At 41.4% G+C, this 22077-nt stretch overlaps 1 protein-coding gene across 1 annotated transcript in view; it reads right to left on the bottom strand.

Moving 5' to 3' along the window:
* Positions 1 to 8412: 8412 nt before the first annotated feature.
* ANKFN1 (ankyrin repeat and fibronectin type III domain containing 1) overlaps positions 8413 to 22077 on the bottom strand; it is a 278523-nt gene continuing 264858 nt past the window's right edge. The window contains exon 17 of the mRNA XM_075846863.1: positions 8413 to 9315. Within this exon, the coding sequence (XP_075702978.1) occupies positions 8516 to 9315 (800 nt within the window). The 3' untranslated portion in view covers positions 8413 to 8515. The remainder of the gene's footprint in view (positions 9316 to 22077) is intronic.

Raw genomic sequence — 22077 nt, 5'->3', positions numbered from 1 at the left:
TGGTTAGGGGTTTGGAAGTGAACACTATTAGGAAGCAGAAGAAAAGTAAATGTTCAATTATACAGAGTTATGTAATGGAAATGTAAACAATGTCGATGTGTATACTTTTTTCTACCCATGCATTCAGAGCTACGTGTTAATACAATATTTGTAGATACATAATATACACTACTTTTATACGGCAAATGGCAAAGGTTAAAGTGTAAATAGCAAGAGCCGAACACAAGTTGAAGAGTCCTGTCAGATTACCGCTGGTTGCATATATATATATATATATATATATATATATATATATATATATATATATACTAATACGGAGCAGAAGTGTCGGGGTTTGTAAATATTGTCTTTACAATGGTGGTACATGTGATACTGAGGTGGAGTCATGCTCGTGTGTCTCTTGTGTGTCACTGAGGATAAGAGACATTAAGATTTGCTTCCAGGGTTAAGAAAACAAACAGATCCTGACTCCACCATGGCTGGAGTGAGACACTTCAAAAGGAATCACCATGATGAGTAGATTGGATAAATACAACCCTGTCAAGAGATTGCAAATGACAGCGCTCCCTGCCTGCTCTGTGGAAATGGAGCTGTCATTGATGGAAATGCTCTCCATAAGCTTAAAGGTGAAGAATTTGAGTGAGGTTAAGCATGTTTTGTTAGAATAGCATCTCACTTAGTAGACCCAGAAGAATATTCAAATATTCAGGACGCTCAAAACTAACCAACAGTCACACCATCATCTTACGAATATATAGTGTATAGGTCGAACATAAATGCGGAAAGATACACAAGTTCTTAAAAGGGAAACCCCATTGTCATTCACCCTATTAGGGAATTTTTGAGTTAATAGAGGGGGTGGTCTTTTGTTCAGGATCCTCATCTCTTGGCCAGAGTGGAGAGCGGTAACCAAGAGCGTCTCTCGCTCTGGAGGACCTGTCCTGTATTACACAGACAACACATTGATATTAATGAAGAACGTGTAATGCTTAATTTCCCCTGTGGTGGCACTGCAGGGAAACTGAACACTTACTACCAAGTTTCCTCACAGATCACATCTGATCACTGGGGGTCCTAGCAGGATGACACATTTTGATCATATTATTATTAAGGCACCCTTCTAACAAGTAGCGTTTGTCACAAGCTGAGAACCACTTTAAGTACAAATGAGAGGTAAAAATGGTAATAAAACTATTTTAAAAATATCAATGTAAATATAAAGTAAAGAAAAATGACAAGACATTATTCAGAGATTGCACCAAGCCTCTGGATTTGCCTCTATCCCTGGTTATTACAGGTGCATTGTAATACTTCATTATCACAAATGTCACTTATTTAGGTTATGTGACTATATTTCTCAATTTTAACCTGATTATACTGTGTTTCATAATATATATATATGTGTGTGTGTGTGTGTGTGTGTGTGTGTGTGTGTGTGTGTGTGTGTGTGTGTGTGTGGTTTGATATTTCAAAGCAACTAGAATATTTCAGCTTTATGCATTAAAGGAAAGGTGTCATGATTTTTATTTATTAGTGTTTATATTTAATAAAATATTATATATACTTTATTTTTTCACATAAAATGTTGTTGTTTTTTTGTTTTTTTTTAAATTAACAATTTTTTACCGTGCTTGGAGCTGCCATGTTTTCTTTAATCTGTGTATGTGTCTCTTCACGACACATACACAGATGAAATACGGCATCTACGGGCCACGGGAATGGCTCCCGTTCATATAACCTGTTGTTGTGCCATCTAGCTCTCTACTGCGCATGCACGGTGGCATGCACAGTTCAGAGCGACTCAGCATAGAAGCTGGTTTATAGGTGGAAAGTCAGCGCCATTTTGGCGAAGACCTGCTGCACTGCAGGTAAGGGGTGTGTGCGTGCTAGTGGGGTGTTTTGCATGTTTGGGGGGTTTGTGTGTGGCACGGTTGCACGTTTGTGGGGGTTTGTGTGTGTTTAGGGGGGGCACTCAACGGAGCAGCGGCTATCAATCAGCTGTTGTGAAGGATCAACGGCGAGCACTGCTGCTCTGTCGTTTCTTTCTCCCACTGTGAATCGCCCTCTAGCGGCGGTTTACAGTATTACAGCCTTCTCCTATTCACTTGAATGGGAGTTGGCTGGAATACTGTGAACCGCCGATATAGGGCGATTTACAGTAAGTGCAAGGAATGAAAGAGCACCGGCGTAGAAGAGTTGCTGATCCTTCAAAACAGCTGATCAGTTTCCGGGAAAACACAGTGATGACCTTCCTTAGGACATTCAATCAATGCATGATCATTGAGGGTATGACCTCTGAAACCCCAGCGATCAGCAGAATGAAAGAACCGTGCTTCCAGAGGCGAGTCTGTACATGTGGCTGTGCCTAGTACTTCAGCTCGACTACACTAAAGTGAGTGGGGTACCAGGATCAGCTGCACTTACAGACAAGCCGTCGTGACTTGATAAATATTGAATCTGCTGATCGATGGTTGATCCAGGTGTCGAAGCAGGGTCGGACTCAATAATGGGTCCTAAAAGGTCCAGCAGAAGACAACCCCATTTGGAGATGACTTGTGAGCCAGGCGCTTGCCACCAAGGTCTATTTCTTATGGGATGATTCACAAATAACTAATTAGACCTTATTGAGGATATGTCCTATGTGTACAATGATAACAAGTGGATGTGCACATATTCTGTAGATTTGTATATAAACTCAAGTAAATTAGTGCATTTGAATATGACCCTAAAATATATAAAGATCTTCATCTAAATATAGATCAGAAGACCCCAACAAATGACATAAAGCAATGCACCCGGACCCCACCGATCCAAACTTCTGATATGTCTCTATGACATATCAAAAGTTTTTTTTATTAAGTAATTGATTATTATGGTCTGACATTGAAGGATTTTGTTGGGAAAAAGTATGTGAACTCTTCGTATTATTGGTTCGTTTCAAGAAACAACTTAAATCAGGAACGTGTTACTCCATGGGGTAATAAGCAACGGTGAGTTTTTGTGGATGAGCCCTATTAAAACTTGAGATTATAATACCAAAAAGTCCCATATAATTAAATCAAAGGAGATCACACTGGAAAAGGCTGCATAAGAGTAGCTGGACTTTCACAAAACGATTGATATGTCATAGAGATCTATCAGAAGTTTTGATCAGTGGGGTCCGGGAGCGAAGAACCCCAACATCACAAAGAAAAAGGTGCAGAAGTGCTCAGCCAAGCAGTCTGCACCTTTGGGCTCATAGATGTTATATGTTAGCCCGCCTTCAGCAGAACGAGTGGTTGGCTGAGTGCTTCTACACCTTTGATTCAGCGATGGTGGGGGTCCCGACACCGAGAGCCCCACTGATAAAAACTTCTTATATGTCTCTTTGACATATCAAAATGATGGTGTTTAACCGCTTAACGACCGCCTACCATCTTTTGATGGCAGGCGGTGCATTTCCTTAGTCTACAGCGACGTCTTTTGGCCTCGCTGTAGAAGAGGCTGATGAGCTCTCCTGTGAGCGCTCATGCTCTAAGCAGTAGCTGTAACTTATAGCTCCCTTGATCTTAGAGACGCCTGCTGAATACAGGCAAGATCAAAGGGAACTCCCCGCTTTGATCTCGTCATTGGAAACCCGGTCACGTGATCAAACACCGGGGGAATCCCTCTGCAGTCAGCCCTGGGGACCTACAAAGGGCCCCAGGGCTGTCTGTTCAGTAAGCCTGCTGTTAGGGAATACTATGTGCTGCCCTAACAGCAGCATGGGTCATAGTGACACAGTGTAATGTATTAGAATACAGGAGTATGCTAATACATTACAAGTAAAAAATAAAGTTATAAATAAAAGTTATCCCTTAATGGGATTTAAAAAAAATAAAAAAAATTAAAAAAAAAGTCCAAAAAAAAACAAAAGTCATTATTTTACATAAAATATATTTATTGCCCCTACCCTAAATAAAAGCTAAAAACCTACACATATTAGGTATCTAAATGACCGTAATAATCTAAAGAATTAATCTAATGGGTGAAACGGGAACGGGATAAAAAATAAAGAAAAACAATACAGAAATTTGCTTTTTCTTATATTCACTCGGTAGAAATATTTTTTTTTCTACCTCCAAACTATGAAAAAGAATAATAAAATTTCTCCCTAATAAAACAAGGCCTCATAGGGCCACGTCAATGAAAAAATAAAAACAAGTTATGGCTGCTAAAAGGTAGAGAGGTAAAAACTGAAAAATGTAGCTGGTCATTAAGACATTTTCAGGCCCGGTCATTAAGGGCTTAAACACCCTAATTACCCCCCCCCCCGTAAAAAGTGGGGACGTCTGTTTAGTGTGTATGTCATAAAAGCTCCTGACATACAGTACATGCCAAATGTGTACATAGGACGCTCATAGACCGACATGGCAAAAAAAAAGTGTCCTTTTGGCCTCTGTCTGGCATACATTAGTATACTTTTTTTTTTTTTTGAAGGATGGAATAGTGTAGTGGACCACTCTTTTCCCTCCTGCTGGATCCCGCAAAAATAACGTATATTGCGTAGACATTTTTTTAACATGGGAGCCTATGGTTGTTGTATGCCACTATATGGAATACGTCACAAGTATACATTTAACATATTCGTCATGGACTTCCGTCACAGCCTACGTTTAACGGATGTGTCGGGAGCTTTATCCTGGTGTATATGTTAAACGGGCCAAAAACGTTTTGTGAACAGGGCCTAAGAGTAAGATGCACTCCATACTTCAAAATAATTATAACCTTGGGCTTTATTCACACTGGTGTATTACTACTCCATAGTTAAAGATGTATATTTACCACCAAAAAGTTAATGCAAGAGGACCTTTGCTAAAGGTATTTTTGGGAAAGGTTTTCCTGCCTTCCCATTAGGGCATCCAATCCCATTTATACATATACGGTTGTCAGACAAAGCTGTAATACACCCACGTGAATAAATACCAAGGCATATAATATTCTTGGAGTGGGGAACTTCCACTCCCCAGATACCATCAGCAGGATGCAGGCGCCATTTATGAGCCTGTACTCTGCGACGAAAGAGAGCTGAGGGACGACTGTTATGTGTTGACAGCTATCAAAGACAGATTCTATCCTTTAGAAATGCTGTGGCAGGGCCAGAAATGTGTTCTATATGTATGAAAGCTTATCGATATTCATGAACTGACTCATTTCTATTATAGAATAGACCAAAGACCTCCAAGAAACGTACCAGAATGAATTTTAGTTATTTCTTAGCAGTCTAGGTTCACATACTTTTTTCAAAATGGAAGTTTGGACCATTTAACCAATAACTGAATGAACGCGTTTCGCCTTTTTTTGTATTATCTGATTAGGTTCTGTTTATTTTTCTGACTTATATGAAGATCTGATCACATTTGACCCCATATTTATGCCTTTATTAGAACATATAATATATTACAAACTTTTAATCCATTTAAAAGGATAGAACCTCTTTAAGTAGTCATTGAAAATAGCTGTAAAAATGGTGTATTTAACTTTTTTAACTACGGGCACTTGTATCCACTCTCTTTAAGCAGATTTGTTATATTGCATGGACAAACTCATTTAGTCTATCCTGGAGATGCCGAGACGCCAAACTAAGATTAGGAACATGCTTGTTTGGAAATAGCTTTCTAAAATGAATCCGACCAGTCTGCACTATAGAGATGTTTAACGATTTAAATAAATAAGTACATGACGGCTATATTTAGACGTCTATATCCCATAAACTCTGCCTATATAAGCTTATGTATAAATACAGCTCGTACACATGAGCCAAAAACATACCAGTAATAAATGACTTGTCTTGTACTCTAATTAGTGGTTTGAAGTAGTTTATACAAAGATCGCAGTGGAAGGAGATTTGATAGTTTATCTCGGGTTATTTTACAGCTCCGGCCTTATGTAAAGAAAAAAATAACAACCTGTAAGTATTAATGGTATTAACTCTACTAAAACTATGTTTCTATTTTCCACCAACACTTGTGATCGTGAAGAACAACTCTTTAAAGTATGTTGGTATGCAATGTAATACAAACACACCATCTCTGCTCTTTTCCATTCATGCAGTACTTCGTTCCTCCAATTCTAAAACAACTTTTCATCAATGAATAGTGCAGGTAAATATAAGATATTTGTAATATATGTTATTGAAGAAATAGGCTTCTTACTCCATTTATCAGACTGCTTTGATCTTTTCTGTTTTAAACATAGAAGTCTATGAAGAGGGGAGGGGGAAGGAGGAAAATGCTAAAAGGGAGACACACAAACTGCAGTTTCTTAGCTCTACTACACCTAGCAATTTTGACACCGCTATATCTACTAAGATAATGCTCTACCACTGTTGAGTGAGATAATAAATCAATTAGCAGTCCCCTCCTCCCCCTCCCCTCTCCATAGACTTCTGCGAGACGGATGACGAATTCTTATAGATAAGAGGCAGAGTCAAGAGAAGAGGGAGGAAAGCAGCCTGAGAAGTGAAGAAAGCATAATTCTTGAATAAAATGTATTACAAAGTATTTCATATTTACCTGTACTATTCATGTATGAAAACTTGTATTATAACTGGAGTAACGCTTTAAAGAGAAACTTTCACCTTCCATGTGATCAATTACTTGTACGATGGCTCAACACTTATTTTTCTTTTTTATATTAAAGAGAATATTTGCCTTTAAAAAATATTTTTTTGTTACATTGATCCCCAAAAATAAGCTTATCACAGGGTGTTCTACTACTAGTACCCCAGCAATCTGCTCTGATGGTGAATATGGCAGCAAATGTTCCATTTAACTGCAGTGCCACCACTGGAGAAATAAAACATTACAAAGTGCCCAATGAAATTAATGGATTGTGTGTAATTGGACTTCCAATGGAAAATACACTCTTCGTAGCCACTCTCCACTCTAGTGAATAGATGAGATTACTGAATGGGGGACTCCCCTCTGTTAACTCAGAAATACCTAGGATATTTAACTTTTTTTTTTTAAACTAAGCAACTACACTCTGAAATTATATTCACAGTAGCATCTCCAGTGCCTATCCCAAATATACAATGGGAACTGCCATTTTGAATACATTAACACCGGTCAGGTACTGTGAAAGTAGAACCTGGCCAGCTCAGCTTCTTCTCTAGTGTACTTCTATTCAGTACAAACAGGGAATTAATGCAAGATAGGCATCATTTTATTTTAAAGATTTGTGGAAATGTTTAGAGAGGAGGAAAGGACTGTGGGCCTAGTCCCTTGTAGTAAAATACAAAAAAATACAAAGGTCTATCCTTTGCAATGTGCAAAAGACACAAAAAGCTCTCTTAAAGCTGTATAAAGGCCCTTTTACATGGGCCAATTATCGGGCAAACAAGCGTTCACAGAACGCTCATTCCCGACCATTGCCCTGTATAATCAGGGCAACAATCGGCCGATGAACAAAAAAAAAACGCTTGTTCATCGGCTGATTGTATAGTTTCTGCAGCAGAAAATATAATCGTTGTCGGCAGCACATCTCCCTGTGTAAATGGGGAGACATGCTGTCAACAGGATAGAAATACAGGATACAAAATCGTAGGAACGAGCGCTCGTCCCCATTCATTGCTCCTTGGGAAAGGAGCAAACAAGCGCCAATCAACGAGCGGTCTCATTGATCGGTGCTTGTTTTCACGGCCCACGTCAGGCCATATAAGGGGACCGTAGGTCTTCAAACAGAGTTCCAGCAGTGTGCATTTACCACACCCACCATACAGACACCTAGTCTGATTGATAAACACAGTTTCCACCTACTGAATCAGTTTTATTCCCAACACTACTACAGTTGAATCAATGAAATAAGCAATGCAGTCTACGTGAATTCCTGCCTCCTTCTTAGGGTCCGACATGGGCTGTGTAAACGAGCGTCGATCAACGAGACATCATGGAGCTATGTATGGGGATGAGCGCTTATTACTACGACTTCTCGCCCGGATACATTACTATCATGTCGGCAGCACGTCACCCTGTTTACACCGGAGACGATAATATTTTAAGCTGCATAAACGATAGAATCAGCAGATGATCGAGCGTTTGCTGAGCATCGGCTGATCGTTGCCCTGTTTACACAGGGCAATGATCGGGAGCGAGTGTGCTGTGAACGCTCGTTTGCCTGATAATTGGCCCGTTTAAAAGGACCTGAATAAGCCAGCCATCAACATAGAAAAGGCTGACTACCTAAAAACTGGGTGATGGTAACTTTTGATGAACAAATATAACAAAAGCCGTTAAACGTCTTAATTCAGTATTTTGAACAATGTTAAATAACAAAGTAGTCAGTTACATCTACCTAATGTTTCACATATACCTCGTCTTGTGCATCAACCCTTGAAGGAATTCTTTCTATATATAAAGTTACAAACACAAAACACAATAATACCGAGTCATGAAGTTGAAGAGCAGCAAGATGAGAGATGGTCTTGTAAAATGTCGAAAGATTCTCAAAATTTGAATAAATGTTCTAAGTTTTGCTACAATTTGTCTCTTTAACATTATAATGTGCTGCTAAAGACCTCTGGTAACTGCAAGTTGTCCTTCTCATCAGGGTCCACATCTGGACTTGTAATAACCTGCAGGGAGGGTTCCTTGACTGGAGAACGAGAACCCTCTATATCCAAGGTCCATGTTTTACTCTCATCTTCAGATAAGTTCTGTTTGTAAGGCTCAACATAAATCCTGCGCACATTTGTCTTTGATTCACTGTACTTGGATTTGCCATCTTCTGGCAAGCTTGTAGTATGAGGTAATAAGGTGCTTCTAGGACTATTCACCGGTATCGTGATATGTTGACCAGATGTAGGCTCTTCATTGAAATCTACGGCTCTCGACTTGTGCTGCGTGTAAATGCCTTCAGAGAGAGATAATGACTGAGATTCACTATGAACCCGAAGCCAGCGGTGATGACGACTAAAATAGTTGCAATGTTGATGTTTCGCAGACCTCTTTTTGCCTAAAAGACTTAAGTGCTGCTTTGAGTTGGATGTTTTCTCTGCGGTTTTTGATGGAATACCCACTACGGAGAGGTTATCCATATATCTAGTACAGAACTCAGTATTGGGATCTAAAGCACTGCATTCTTCTTTCAAGGTCAGACAGGGCTTCATATCGTGAACTTGGAGAACATCAGGTGCACTTCCACTGAGGCCGGACATAGCTTGCTGAGAGATGTCATGAGAAGATGAGTAAACCAAGTCTAGCTCACGAGGACTTAGTGCATCACTGGAATCATAGTCACTGTCTGTAGGGAGGAACACCTCAGAGCAGCCTTCTTCATCAGAGCACGTCTGAGAATCTGGGGAAAGTAAACAGGGAAGTTTATCAATCTACACATAATATGGTAAAATAAGCAAATTACAATTTAGTGAATTAAAAATGAACATCAACTATTTTAGAAGGACTATTATACCGGTGATGATCAAGAAGATGGACTGCACTAACATTGCATATCTACCAAAATGTTGGATAATTTCTGTATTGCAGTTCTACAGTGGCCCGATCTTTTGTTTGCCCGGATATAAGTGCTATCAGGTGTCTGGCTGCAGCTTTTCATCTATCCGTATGGATCTATCCTTGGATAGGAAGGGATTGCTGATAGCTATCTCCTGTGTTTGGACAACTTTACGATCACTAACTAAAACTGGAATGGCTATTAGTAAGCCTTGGTTCACACTTTATTTGAAGGTACACTTTTTTTTAAGAATGGATCCAAGTTTATTGGGAAATTGATGCCGAAAATGATTATATTTTTCAAGCCGAAAATGTCAATTTTTTTTGTCTATTATTTTGCCTTTTAAAGTTGATAAGCAAAATAATAGACCTGTTTCAGAACGGTTTCCCTGTTAAAGGGCTAAGAAAACCCCTTTCCATATGCTAAATTAGGGCATATTATCATATAGTGGTCAGGACCCCCTCTAGGAGCTAGAGCGGAGAGCCTCTAAGGCTATGTTCACACGGAGTATTTTGGGGGAGGAATATCTGCCTCAAAGCTCCAAACGGAATTTTGAGGCAGATATTCCTCCCCCAAAATACTCCGTGTGAATAGCAATGATCGCGCCGTTTTTCGCCCGCGGCCATTGAGCGCCGCGGGCAGAAAACACGCTTTCTCCTGCCTCCCATTGAAGTCAATGGGAGGTCGGAGGCGGAAGCGCCCGAAGATAGGGCATGTCGCTTCTTTTTCCCGCGAGGCAGTTTTACTGCTCGCGGGAAAAAGACGCCGACGCCTCCCATTGAAATCAATGGGAGGCGTTCTCGGGCCGTTTCTGCCGAGTTTTGCGACGCGGTTTCCGCGTCAAAAAACTCGGCAAAAGACCCCGTGTGAACATAGCCTAAGGGTCCTCTTACACAGCCTGATACGGGCCGTGTAAACGAGCACCAATCAACGAGACAGCTCGTTGATCGGAGCTCGTTTGCTGCTTTCACAAGGAGCAATGATCAGTAATGTAACGGGATGAGTGATCATTACTACGATCGATCATCCCCATACATTTTGATCATGTCGGCAGCACAACTCTTTACACAGGGAGCCGGCCTACAAAAATAATATTTTATGCCGCATAAACGATACGATGGTGTGCTCATTCATCGGCTGATCGGTGCCCTGTTCATATGAACGCTCATTTGCCTGATAATTGGCCCGAGTAAAAATGTCCATAGAGAGACAGACCTCCTGTGAGAAGATCTGCCCTGATCAGGGTTTCTATAGCAAAACTCCTTCCACTTTCTCTGGCAGCTCATAACCAAGAGGTTATGAATCTCATATACAAAATGGGGGCAATTTTCCAATGAAGCTGCCTTTAAAATAAACCAAGAAAGTATTATTTTTTTTTTTAAACTCTTCAGTTATTGATGTATAAAAATGTAAAACCCCATTGCAGGTATGTAAAGTAGTTTACTAGTTGCCACTTGAGTGACCAATACAATACGGATTACAGTCTACTATATGTAAAATAAAATTTATGTGTAGTAAAAAACACCACTTTTTGTTTTTAGGCTAAATAGGACCTGCCATTCCTCTGTTATTCTGCCTAGAAAAGTATTAATACATTGACAACTACCAGTTGGGGGGGGGGGGGGGTGTCCCTACACAGTCTGACACAATCCTAGAATTTAGTGGCCAACATTAATAAAGTCTATTATGCAGAAAATATTGTGGTATTATGTGATGCATATACTGACCATTGGTATAAAGAGCGCCCAAGTCCTGAAATTTCAGCCCTGACTAAACTGCCTATGGTGACAATAATGGGTGAGGTCGAAGGGTCTTTGATGATGTAGTGGTGGTTCTGTCCAACCAGTGCTAACAGTTCCAGTAGGGATATGCCCCATTGACAATGGTAATGGGGACACCCAGTTTTCAATTTATTCCTAATTTTCAGGGAGGACTCAGAGGGGAACGGCACAACATGAAAAGATGCTCCAGCATTATTATTTCACAGGTAGTACAAGTATTTAGGAATACAGACACGTAAGGAGTGCCGACAGGACCTCTTTAAATAAATACAAAAATAAATGTCAAAGCATAAAACATTTTTGTGTTCATGGGCAGTGTCTTAGGGAGATTATGTCGAAACATGATGTACGGTATTGGTCTTTTCTGATTAAAATGAATTCTACAGACAGTGCAGATCATATTTGACTCACCCTCGTATATTAGAGGAGTCATAGGATGGGAAGAAGGCATATATAGCTACATTCAAAAAATAAAAAAAAATAAACAACTATATCCATAGGACAATCCTGAAGAGCTGGCAACAGAGAAGGTACTTTGCTTGCGATACACACATTCCTATACAGCATGTTTAAATTTGTAGCCTCCTGCTAAGTGATCCATTGAGAACATTCCTATTAAGACATCCTAAATCAGGAAGAGCCCTTATTTATTTTTTTGGGCTTCATTTACTTCCTGTGTTTGTACTTTACAAACCTCCGTTTAGTATCTCTAGAACAGTGGGGGCAGTATTGGTTTCATCAGTAGCACTCAGCAAGACCAACCCTGGGGAGACGTTCTTTTCAAGCGTTCATTTAATTGCCAACACCACAAATCTCGACCTCAGTAATCAGGCATAGTTCCCTTGTTTTGTCCTCTCTCGCTGCCTTTTGAAAGCGATTTCCACCCCTTCAATGCTGGAGGAGACTGTGATGCTCAGTTTTTTTCTTTATAAGGGTGTTTATGTCATGGACAATCTGCCACACTGGCGTTACTTGCACATTGCTAGTATATTATAGTTTCCTACCTTCTGTCTCCTGTCTAGTCTTAGTTATGTCTGCATAGGATTCTGCTTTGTTTGATGAAGCTAATCTTTTCATGCCAGGGTTATGATGAAGAGAGAACGGTATTCGGGATTGTGCCACTTTCTTTAAATAGAGAAGGTGCCTGGAGCCACGTGCCTTCATCTGATTGACATTTTAGGGCCAGGAACATACGCAATGTAATACTTCATACCCAATTCAGACATGTTTTTTAGTTAGATTATACTTTTAAACAAATTAAATGTGCTTCGTTACCATATATGATCTCTACAAGCTACGTGTTAATCTGTTTGACGTCGAACTTCAGTAGAGAGCCGCGAGCGTACCAAACTCCAGAAATTATACATTTTATTGTACACAGACATTTATCACAAACCTAAGAATATCAAGCTTCTATATCTACCTTCAATGCCAATATAATTGAACGTAAAATAAGTAAAAAAATCGGAAGAAATATATTTTTTAGTAATGTGAATAACAACCATGCATGATATTAGAAACATATCATTAGCAGCAAAGGAGCGTGGTTGAGGGATTACGTTTTCACGGCCGTGATACAGCCGTATTTCAGCATCGGTGTTATGGCCGTAATACCTGGACCGCCCCACAGTTCTACTAAACTGGATAACTTTAAAAGGTGGCGATGACATAGCAGTCTGAAACTAGGGTATGTATGCCAACAGGGTAATTACATGGTAAACCCCACTGGGAACAAGGAATCATGTGAGTTATCACATTGACTATTGCTGTTTGAAGGTGGATTTACACAGGCAGGTATGTGCCCGTAACAAGTGCCGCTCGCCGATAAATACTGGTCGATCAGCACTCGTCTTCAAGGCCTTTCACAAGGGCAGATGTAAACTGTATGTACTGTTAATACAATCGTTCGGGCCCCATACAGTTTACATAACGTCGACAGCACATCCTTTATTTACACGGGGAGATGTGCTGCCAACAACGATGAGTTTCAGGACAGTATAAAAGATAAAACCAGCCGACGAACGGGCGTTTTTTCGTTAGTCGGATGATCGCTGCCATGTTTACACAGGGCAATGATTGTGAAGGATTATATCCACCAATATAGTTTCCTCTTCTGGGTATATGTGACGCATTAAATAACTTATCCCAAAAGTAACTTTTTTTTTATAAAATTCAATAATACCTGACATAAGTCTTATATGAGGGAGAATGACCACTAGAACTCCCCAGAATTAGTTAGGGTGACCATTATTTGAAAGCAATTGTAGCTCCATGTGCAGTCCTTCTCCACTAAAATTATTAGAAACGATGGAAATCTCGGAGTGCTTTCAGACATTTGGGAAACGGACATTTCCTTATTGTACATTTTTGGACAACACCTTTAATTCCCATCATCTGCTTCTCCTGTGCACTCAAATTCTAACTATTATCCAAATTATATTCAACGCGTCTTTGAGTGACTAGGCCCCTTTTTGTAGAAATAGAGCACCTACAGACAGAGACGTGACTAGAGGTTGCCGGGCCTGATGCCACACTTTTGAAAAGGGCAACAAGCTCCCAGTATTAATAATTCTTGTGTGCAGAGTTTATGCAGGGGCGGGCAAAGAAGGAATTCAGAGTGGTGCAACTTCAGCCAATAGCTGCAAAGTAGGAAGTGATATCAGAGAAGGGGGCGTTATTTTTGTAACCTCTACTATACACCCATGTAATGTGCAGCAGTAGTTTTTATTGCCTGTGATAGTAAAGACCTATAGTGTACAGAGCACCTTGAAAACTTGCATTTGAGAGACCAGAGTAAAATAATTAACAGCTCTGGTATGTTACATGATCCTAGCTAAAGCATTTTATCAACAGAGATTCAATTGAACGCGAACTGTATAGTTCTGTCTTAGCCGATTCCATCAGTTCAGCTGAACTGACGGCTCGGCTGAGAGTCATGCGTGTCTCTGAAACATAGGATCCAGCTAATATTGATTATATCTAAGTTCTTAATTGGATCCAGTGAGTCAGAGACACGCAGGACTCGCTGCCAGATGATCCGTCAGTTTACGTAGCTGAACTAATCAGCTGAGACAGAATGGTATAGCGTCTATGTATACAGAATACATATTTTAAAAAGTAAAAAAAATAATTTTTTTTAATAAAAAATATTTTAAAAGGTGGTTAAAAACACAAAAAAAATATTAATTCAATGAAAAAAAATGACAAAGAGTTTACATTTAGGCAGCTTAAAATCAGACCATGCTAAAGATGCACCAAATTGATCTCAGTGGTGTATGCCACTTTTTTCTTTTTTATCCCACCTTTAAGCTAACTTACTATACTCCAGTATTATGCACAAAAATTAGGGCGCATTCCATTAAACCCTTCCCGACATCCACCGTATATATATGGCAGAGGCCAGGACGAAAGCTATGGAGCGGGCTCACGGGCTCAGCCCCCTCTATAACTTGTGTGTTTGGCTGTTTGTTACAGCTGACACTTTACTGCAACGAGAGGGATCACACTTGTTCAACCCCTTAGATGCCACAGTTAATAGGGACTGCCGCATTCAAGCCATAAGAAAGAGAGGGCAGACCCCCTATGAAGTTCCATCGGCCCCGCAACGCAATGGTAGTCATGGCAGCCTGGGGGCCTAATGAAGGCTCACAGGTCTGCCATCTTTGTGCTCCTATAAAGCCCTGCAAGAGGCAAGGTTCACTAGGGACCTGTAAAACCCATGATATACTGCAATACATTAGTATTTCAGTGGATGATGTAAGCTACCCAACGATCGCTGGCTCAAGCCACCTAGAGGGACTATTAAAAAAAGTTAAAGGGGTTTTGCACTCCCAAAAAACTGATGGACTGTCCTTAGGATAGGCCATCAATATCGATCAGTCGGTGTCCGATTCCCCCCTGCCGATCAGCTATTTTGAAGGGGCCACAGCGCTGGTATGATCGCCGCTTCCCCTTCATTTCTAGTGCTCACACTGGGAATTGCCTACACCCTTGTTGCAGCAGTTCTCAGCATTACAGCCTTCTCCTATTCACTTGAATGGGCAGTGGCATAACTACCACTGTAGCGCCGTAGCGGGGCCCGCGTGCTGCCCGCCGACATGGCCCCCCCCCATGCCCGGTGGCGTGGCATTATGGCTGCTACATTGGTAGCGACACCACTACATTTAGGTGCCGGGCGGCACAGGCCCCCTTATGCCTGGCGGTGTCGCTAGCACTGGAGGGGGCCTCGGTGCTAGCGACAGCTACAATCTCTCTGAGGCGTGGCGGCGCCACTGAAACCAGCCGCCGCCACCCCCTCTTGCACGAATTGTACCTGTGTCTATAGCATGCAGATACAATTACATGCATTAGCGCTGAAGGTGCCAGACCATTCAGCACCTTACAATGACGCTGATTGGCGGGGCAAAATGACTTGCCCCACCAATCAGCTCCTATCAACGATGCTAGCGGCGTGATGACATCATCGGACCACTTCCGTTGTTGAAAAGCGCTGATTGATAGGGCAAGTAATTCTGCCCTTCCAATCAGCGCCTTTCAACAACGCTTGCGTCGGTCACCCCCAGCAGACCTGCTCAGAAGAGAGCAGGTCTGCATTGCCATCGGGCTGCGTGGGAACGGGATCATGCGAGTATGTAAAGTTGTTTTTTCTTCTAATAAACTGAGAGTGGCATTATCTACATGGGGGGGGTCTATATGTGGGGTGGCTACAGCACTATCTACAGGGAGTGGCTATATGTGGGAAACTATATACAGGGGGAGCTGTATGGTGCTATCTATGGGGGGGGGGGCTTTATGGCAATATCTACAGGGTGGGCTGTATGGCACTATCTACAAGAGGGTGGTGGGGGCGCTATCTACAAGTGGGGTGTGACTGTCTACAGGGGGGCTTTATAGCACTGACTACAGGGGGGCTGTATGGCACAATTTACAGGGGGTAGTATCTATAAGGGGGGCTGCGTTTCTCACCTAGGGGGGGGGCCCAGTCAAAAGTTTGGTATGGGGTCCAGTCTTTCCTAGTTATGCCCCTCTCATTGGGAGAAGGAAGGATGTAATATTGTAAACCACCGCTACAAGTGTGTCTGCTATTCTACTGTACAAACTGCTGAAAAACTTAATGCTGGCTATGAGAGAGAGGTGTCAGAGTACACAGTGAATTGCAGCTTGATGTGTTTGGAACTACATAGCCCATGCTGACCTTTGTCCACCACTTAAAGCCAACAATAGGCATGTGTGCATCAGAACTGGACCCTAAAGCAATGGAAGAAGATGGCGTGTCGCCTTACCTGGGGAGGAAATGGCACCAGAATGCACTATGGGAAGCAGGGAAGCCGGAGTAGGCAGTGTGATGCTCTGGGCAATGTTCTGCTAGGAACCGTTAGGTCCTGGCATTCATGTGAATGTAATTTTTAAATGTACCACCTAGCTAAACAATGTTGCAGACCAAGTATGCCCCTACAAGTCTGATCCATGGAGGCTCCACCTCGCAACTTACTTGACCTAAAGCATATGCTGCTAACGTTTTGGTGCCAGATAGCACAGGACTACAGGACACAGGACTTGACAGGTCAGAGCTGTTTTGGCGGCTTGAAGGGGACCTACAGAATATTGGGCAGGTGAATTTAATGTTATGACTGAATGATGTATACGCAGTTCCACACTGGCCCATTATGAAAACGTCTTCCAAAAAGGAGTAGGAGACCACACCTAAATGGTTGTGTTAGATGTTGCCAGACTGCTAAAAAATGTTGATGGTTTCCTTAAAGGGGTTGTGCACTACTGAGCAACTGCTCGCCTATCCACCAGATAGATCATCAGTATATCATCGGTGTGGGTCTGATATCCGGACCCTGCACCGTTAAGCCGCTTTGGCTGCCTCCGGGCACCAGATGTTAAGGCCCATTATGCGATGTACAGAGCCGGAAGAAGTTGGCTTTACTTGAATAGGAGCAGAGCTGCAGTACTGCAGTTTGGCCGCTATTCAGTGGCTGGAGCCAACTGTTTCCGGTATGAACGTCCGATGCTCTGAGGTAGCCGGGAGTGGCTTAACGGTGCGGGGTCCGGTTGTCGGACCACCACAGATAAAAAAAAAAGTAGACCTTGTTAAAATATATAAAATACCAGAATAACAGCACCTCAGTGAAATGTCATACATGTCAAACTCAATCCTGCCCAGGGATAACATCCAACTAAAGTTATTCTCCTAACTTCCAACAGGTTGAGTATAATTATTAAAATTATAGATGTACCACATGTTGTGCAACAAAAATAAATACTACACTATGTTTTGGTCAGTGGCATAGATTTGCTCCCAGTGAAATACTGTGAGAAATGTTCCTAACCTGTTAAGATGGCAGATAAAAAAGACCTCCAGACTAGGTAAATAGTATGGAATCTATGACTCTTATATCAGTGTAGATACAGGTAGAAAGCCCACGCAAGTCAAGAGTCAAACTCAATGTTTAAGCTACTTAAGTGTTTGACTTGTGCATTCACAAATACAAATATACTAAGTAGATCTTTGTTTCAAGTGGTCTCGAAACCCTGTATTTACAGATCAAGTCCTTAAGAATCTTTTAAAATGTTTTAAGATGTTTATGAACATTGTCATAGCCAATATTTAGCCTTATTGCTAACCAGTTTCAGAGGTTATATATCATATATATAGTACAAGGAACGTACTAAACATAGTACAATACTAATTAAATAGAGTAGATGTGTTATAATAGAAGAGTTACTGGTGCTAGCTCAGTTGTCTCAGTTTTAGTGGAGTACCGTGGCCCATACTTGACTTATGGCCCTTTAACACGGGCCAATGATCATGTAAACGAGCCTTTATATGAACGCTTGTTCCCGATCATTGCCCTGTGTACACAGGGCAACGATCAGCCGATGAAGGAGCAAACGCCCGTTCATCGGCTGATCGTATGGTTTATGCAGCAGAAAATATCATTGTCGACAGCACATCTATCTGTGTAGACAGGGGGACGTGTTGCCGATATGATGGTATTGCATAGGGACAAGCAATCGTGCGAAAGGAGCAAATGAGCGCCGATCAAAGATCTGTCTCGTTGATCGGCACTCGTTGTTACAGCCAATATTGGCCGGTGTAAAAGAACCCTAATAAAAAAAGACCTTGACAATAAATAAAGGCTGGGATTGGATTTTATGTTTAAATATTCCAATGATGATAAGAGAAATGCTATTTTAGAATTTCATGAGATTAGAGTGAATTAAAGATACAAGATTTAAAGACACCTTAAGGGGGTTTTACACTGGCTATTATCGGGCAGACAAGCGTTCACGACATGCTTGTTGCCGATAATTGCCCCGTGTAAACAGAACAGCGATCAGCAGATGAACGAGCAAACGTTCGATCATCTGCTGATTGGATCATTTTAAAATAGTAAAGTATTATCATTGTCGGCAGCACATCTCCTTGACGTGCTGCCGGCATGATAATGTATAGGAACGAGCGATGGGAGTAACGACTGCTCGTCCCCATCCATATCTCCGTGTGACAGGAGTAAACGAGCGCCGATCAACGATGTCTCGTTGACCGGCGCTCGCTGCACCGGCCGGTGTAATAGGGCCTTTAGGTCTCTTCCTTATTTCGGGTCTCCAGGACGAGAGGTGCTGACTCATATTTGAAGAAGGGCAGAAGTGCTGGAGTCCCCAGGCAGAGCATCAGCTGATGCTCTGCTCGGGAACTCCAGCAAAAGGAAACCCCTGAATTGACCAAATATGGACGTAGGGAGCAGTGCTGGAGTCCCGAGCAATTTTAAATTAAAGTACATTAGTAAGTTACTTCGTTTCACATAAATATATTAAAGAAATGCAATTTTTGTTGAATGGATAACCCCTTTAAAGTCTATGTAAACGTTGAGTAAATTTAAAAAAAATAAAAAAAAAGTATATGATTCTCAACAATTTTTAAATACGTTTTTATTAAATTATTTTTTTTTTTTACTCTTTGGGATACAGCTTCTATGTATCCTGAATGCATAGAAGCTGTATCTTGCGGGCAAAGCCGAATTGGTCAGGGCTGCTGGACTGATGGCTTCGGTGCATGCTGGTCCTAGAGGTCTCTGACACGCAGGATCTAGCGGTTATTGATCACATCTAATATATCATCATAAAATATTATAAATAAGGAGAGGGGCAATAAAAAGCATGCTGACATATTGCTGTCATACTTTGGTTAATAAGCGATCATTATGCATCAATTCTCTCTAAATGTAAACACTGAAAATGGTCTGAATTAGTAGTCATTGGTAATCTGCTGTTGCCCGGCGAGTCAGCCATTAGGTTTAGGGCACAGAGCCAAGGACGTTAAGGCCGAATTCAGACGTATGTGGGGAAACTCGGCCGTGAAAAACTACCATTTTTCACGTATGAGTTGCCCCCGTGCGGGTCCCGTTTTCACGGATCCCCATAGACTTGTGTCTATCGAGGGATCCGTGAAAACGGAACAAAATAGGACATGTTCCTGTGTCGTGTGAACGGCCCAATCGAAATACATGCGTCAGTGTGACGGCTGTCACATGGACGTATAGCATGGTCCTCTGAATTTGGCCTAACATTCATAGGACCACAGGAGGATTCTCTTTTACATTTAGGCATACATTCACATGACACGGAAAAATGGACAGGGAAAACAAGATTCTTAAGGACTTGATCTGTAAATACATTTCACTAGAGCACTTGAAACTAAGATCTACTTTGTATATTTGCATTTGTGAATACACAAGTCAAACACTTAAGTAGCCTAAAGAGGATCTGTCACTAGTTTATTAATTCCCTATGTCCTAACTAATCTAATAGGCGCTATGCTGCTGATAATGTAGTTCTATGGCTGTTGTCACACGGAAGTTTTTTAACAGCCCGTGAATACTGGCCCTCAAAAAGTAGGACATTTCCTATTTTTGGCCAGACGACCCTCATGGAACTCAATAGATCAGTTTTTAATAGTCCTTTTTCAGGAATCAATCCTTTAGACGGCTGTTAAAAACTGATCCAGGCAACGCTCTAGCCAGGGATTCGGCTCCTAGAGAGAGCACCTGATGTCAGAGGCTCCTCTAAAAGCAGAATCACCGGCCAGAGCGTCGGCAATGCTCTGGTCGGGGATTCTGCACCTGGAGCTGTAAATATATATGGCATCACTATATATATATATATATATATATATATATATATATATATATATAGATATAGTGACATCAGGGGCTCCTCCTGGAGCGGAATCCTCAGGCCAGAACGTTGCCGACCCTCCTAGTGGGAGCCACAATTGAGCTATCTACAGGGCGGTGTAGCGCAATTCACAGGGTGTGGCACTGTGTACAGGGGGGAAAGTGTGGCGCTATCTACAGGGGTGTGTGACGCTATCTACAGAGGGGATGTGTGGCACTATCTGCATGGGCACTGTGGTACTGTAAGGGTACTATCTAGAGGGGACACTGTGGCGCTATCATTATGGCCATTGTGTGTGGCACTATCTACATGGGCACAATCTATGTGGGCACTGTGGCACAATCTATGTGGGAAGCGGCACTATGTGGGCAATGGCACTATGTGGGAACTATCTACAGGGGCATTCCCCTCAGATAAGTGATTTTAAAAATGATATTCAAAAGAACGAACAGAGAAAAATCTATAAGAACGTTGCGTTCAGAACGCAAAATCTCTGCTGGCAGTGCTGACATTTATACCTTGTTCACCTGTCCACAGGGCCCCTGTCTGTGCCATATACCATGTGTTATACCAGTTGACATGCTATTTCAACTGCAGTAAAGCTGGCGACACTACTGAACACTGTACATTTTCATAAGTGCTTCTAAACAGAGGTGGGGTCAGGTTTCCTAATGTAAACTGTAATGTTATGGTAGGGGAAATATATTCTTCAGGGTCTGAATATTTCATGAGAACAGCTGAAAGGCATTAATAGAGCGAAGGGTTTATTTACTGAAACAAGAATTTTTAAATTAGCATTAATAATAATACAAACATATTTAATACCATCAGTGTTATTAGGTGTCATGTCATTAAATAGTTCATTTGCTTAATTTTGACCCCTGTGGCTCCGAACGCCGAATATTTCGAAAACTGTGGAAAATACGCCTCTGCAACTATTTATAACTAAAATGATGACTCACACCACCAGCAAAAGCATCTTGACCACAAATACGCAGAGATTTCAGGCAGGCATCTAGTAAAAAAAAATGGGCTTACACACATATATATGTATACGCTGTATCCTGCTAGAATTCCACAATGATGGGATTGAGTAACTGGGAGTCCAATAAACCCTGAAGCAGTTGCGAGGAGGACATTACCAAACCTGAAGGAGCTCACTGTTCTACCTAGACTACGTCCCCAAGGCACCACTGTATTTTTAGTGTGTGGCTGAATGATGTCTCTATGTGCGCTGAACGCACAGGACTTAAGCGACTACAGGGCCCTCCTGCATAGTCACAAAACCAAGTAGCGCATTTTTACAGGGTCCATGACTTACAGCAACAGGAGTATAAATCTTTCGAATTACATCTGTGTCTCCAGTGTTTAACTCGGCTTGAGTACACAGAGGGAGGTATATTAAAAAAAAGTTCATGAAATCATGTATGCCGTATCTATATATATCAGAAACGAAAATAATATAGCAAAATAATTATATATATATATATATATATATATATATATATATATATATATATATATATATATATATCTTCCTTTTCCATACGATTGCACAGGTTATAAAATTAAGGGTTCATATATACGGCAATGCTGGGGAAACGGACAATGTACGGCGGCACATCTACATGACCCACCG

The sequence above is a fragment of the Rhinoderma darwinii genome, chromosome 13 (assembly GCF_050947455.1).
Source record: "Rhinoderma darwinii isolate aRhiDar2 chromosome 13, aRhiDar2.hap1, whole genome shotgun sequence".
Classification (NCBI taxonomy): domain Eukaryota; kingdom Metazoa; phylum Chordata; class Amphibia; order Anura; family Rhinodermatidae; genus Rhinoderma; species Rhinoderma darwinii.
The sequence above is the reverse complement of the archived record's forward strand: the minus strand, read 5'-3'. Positions and strand labels throughout refer to the sequence as shown.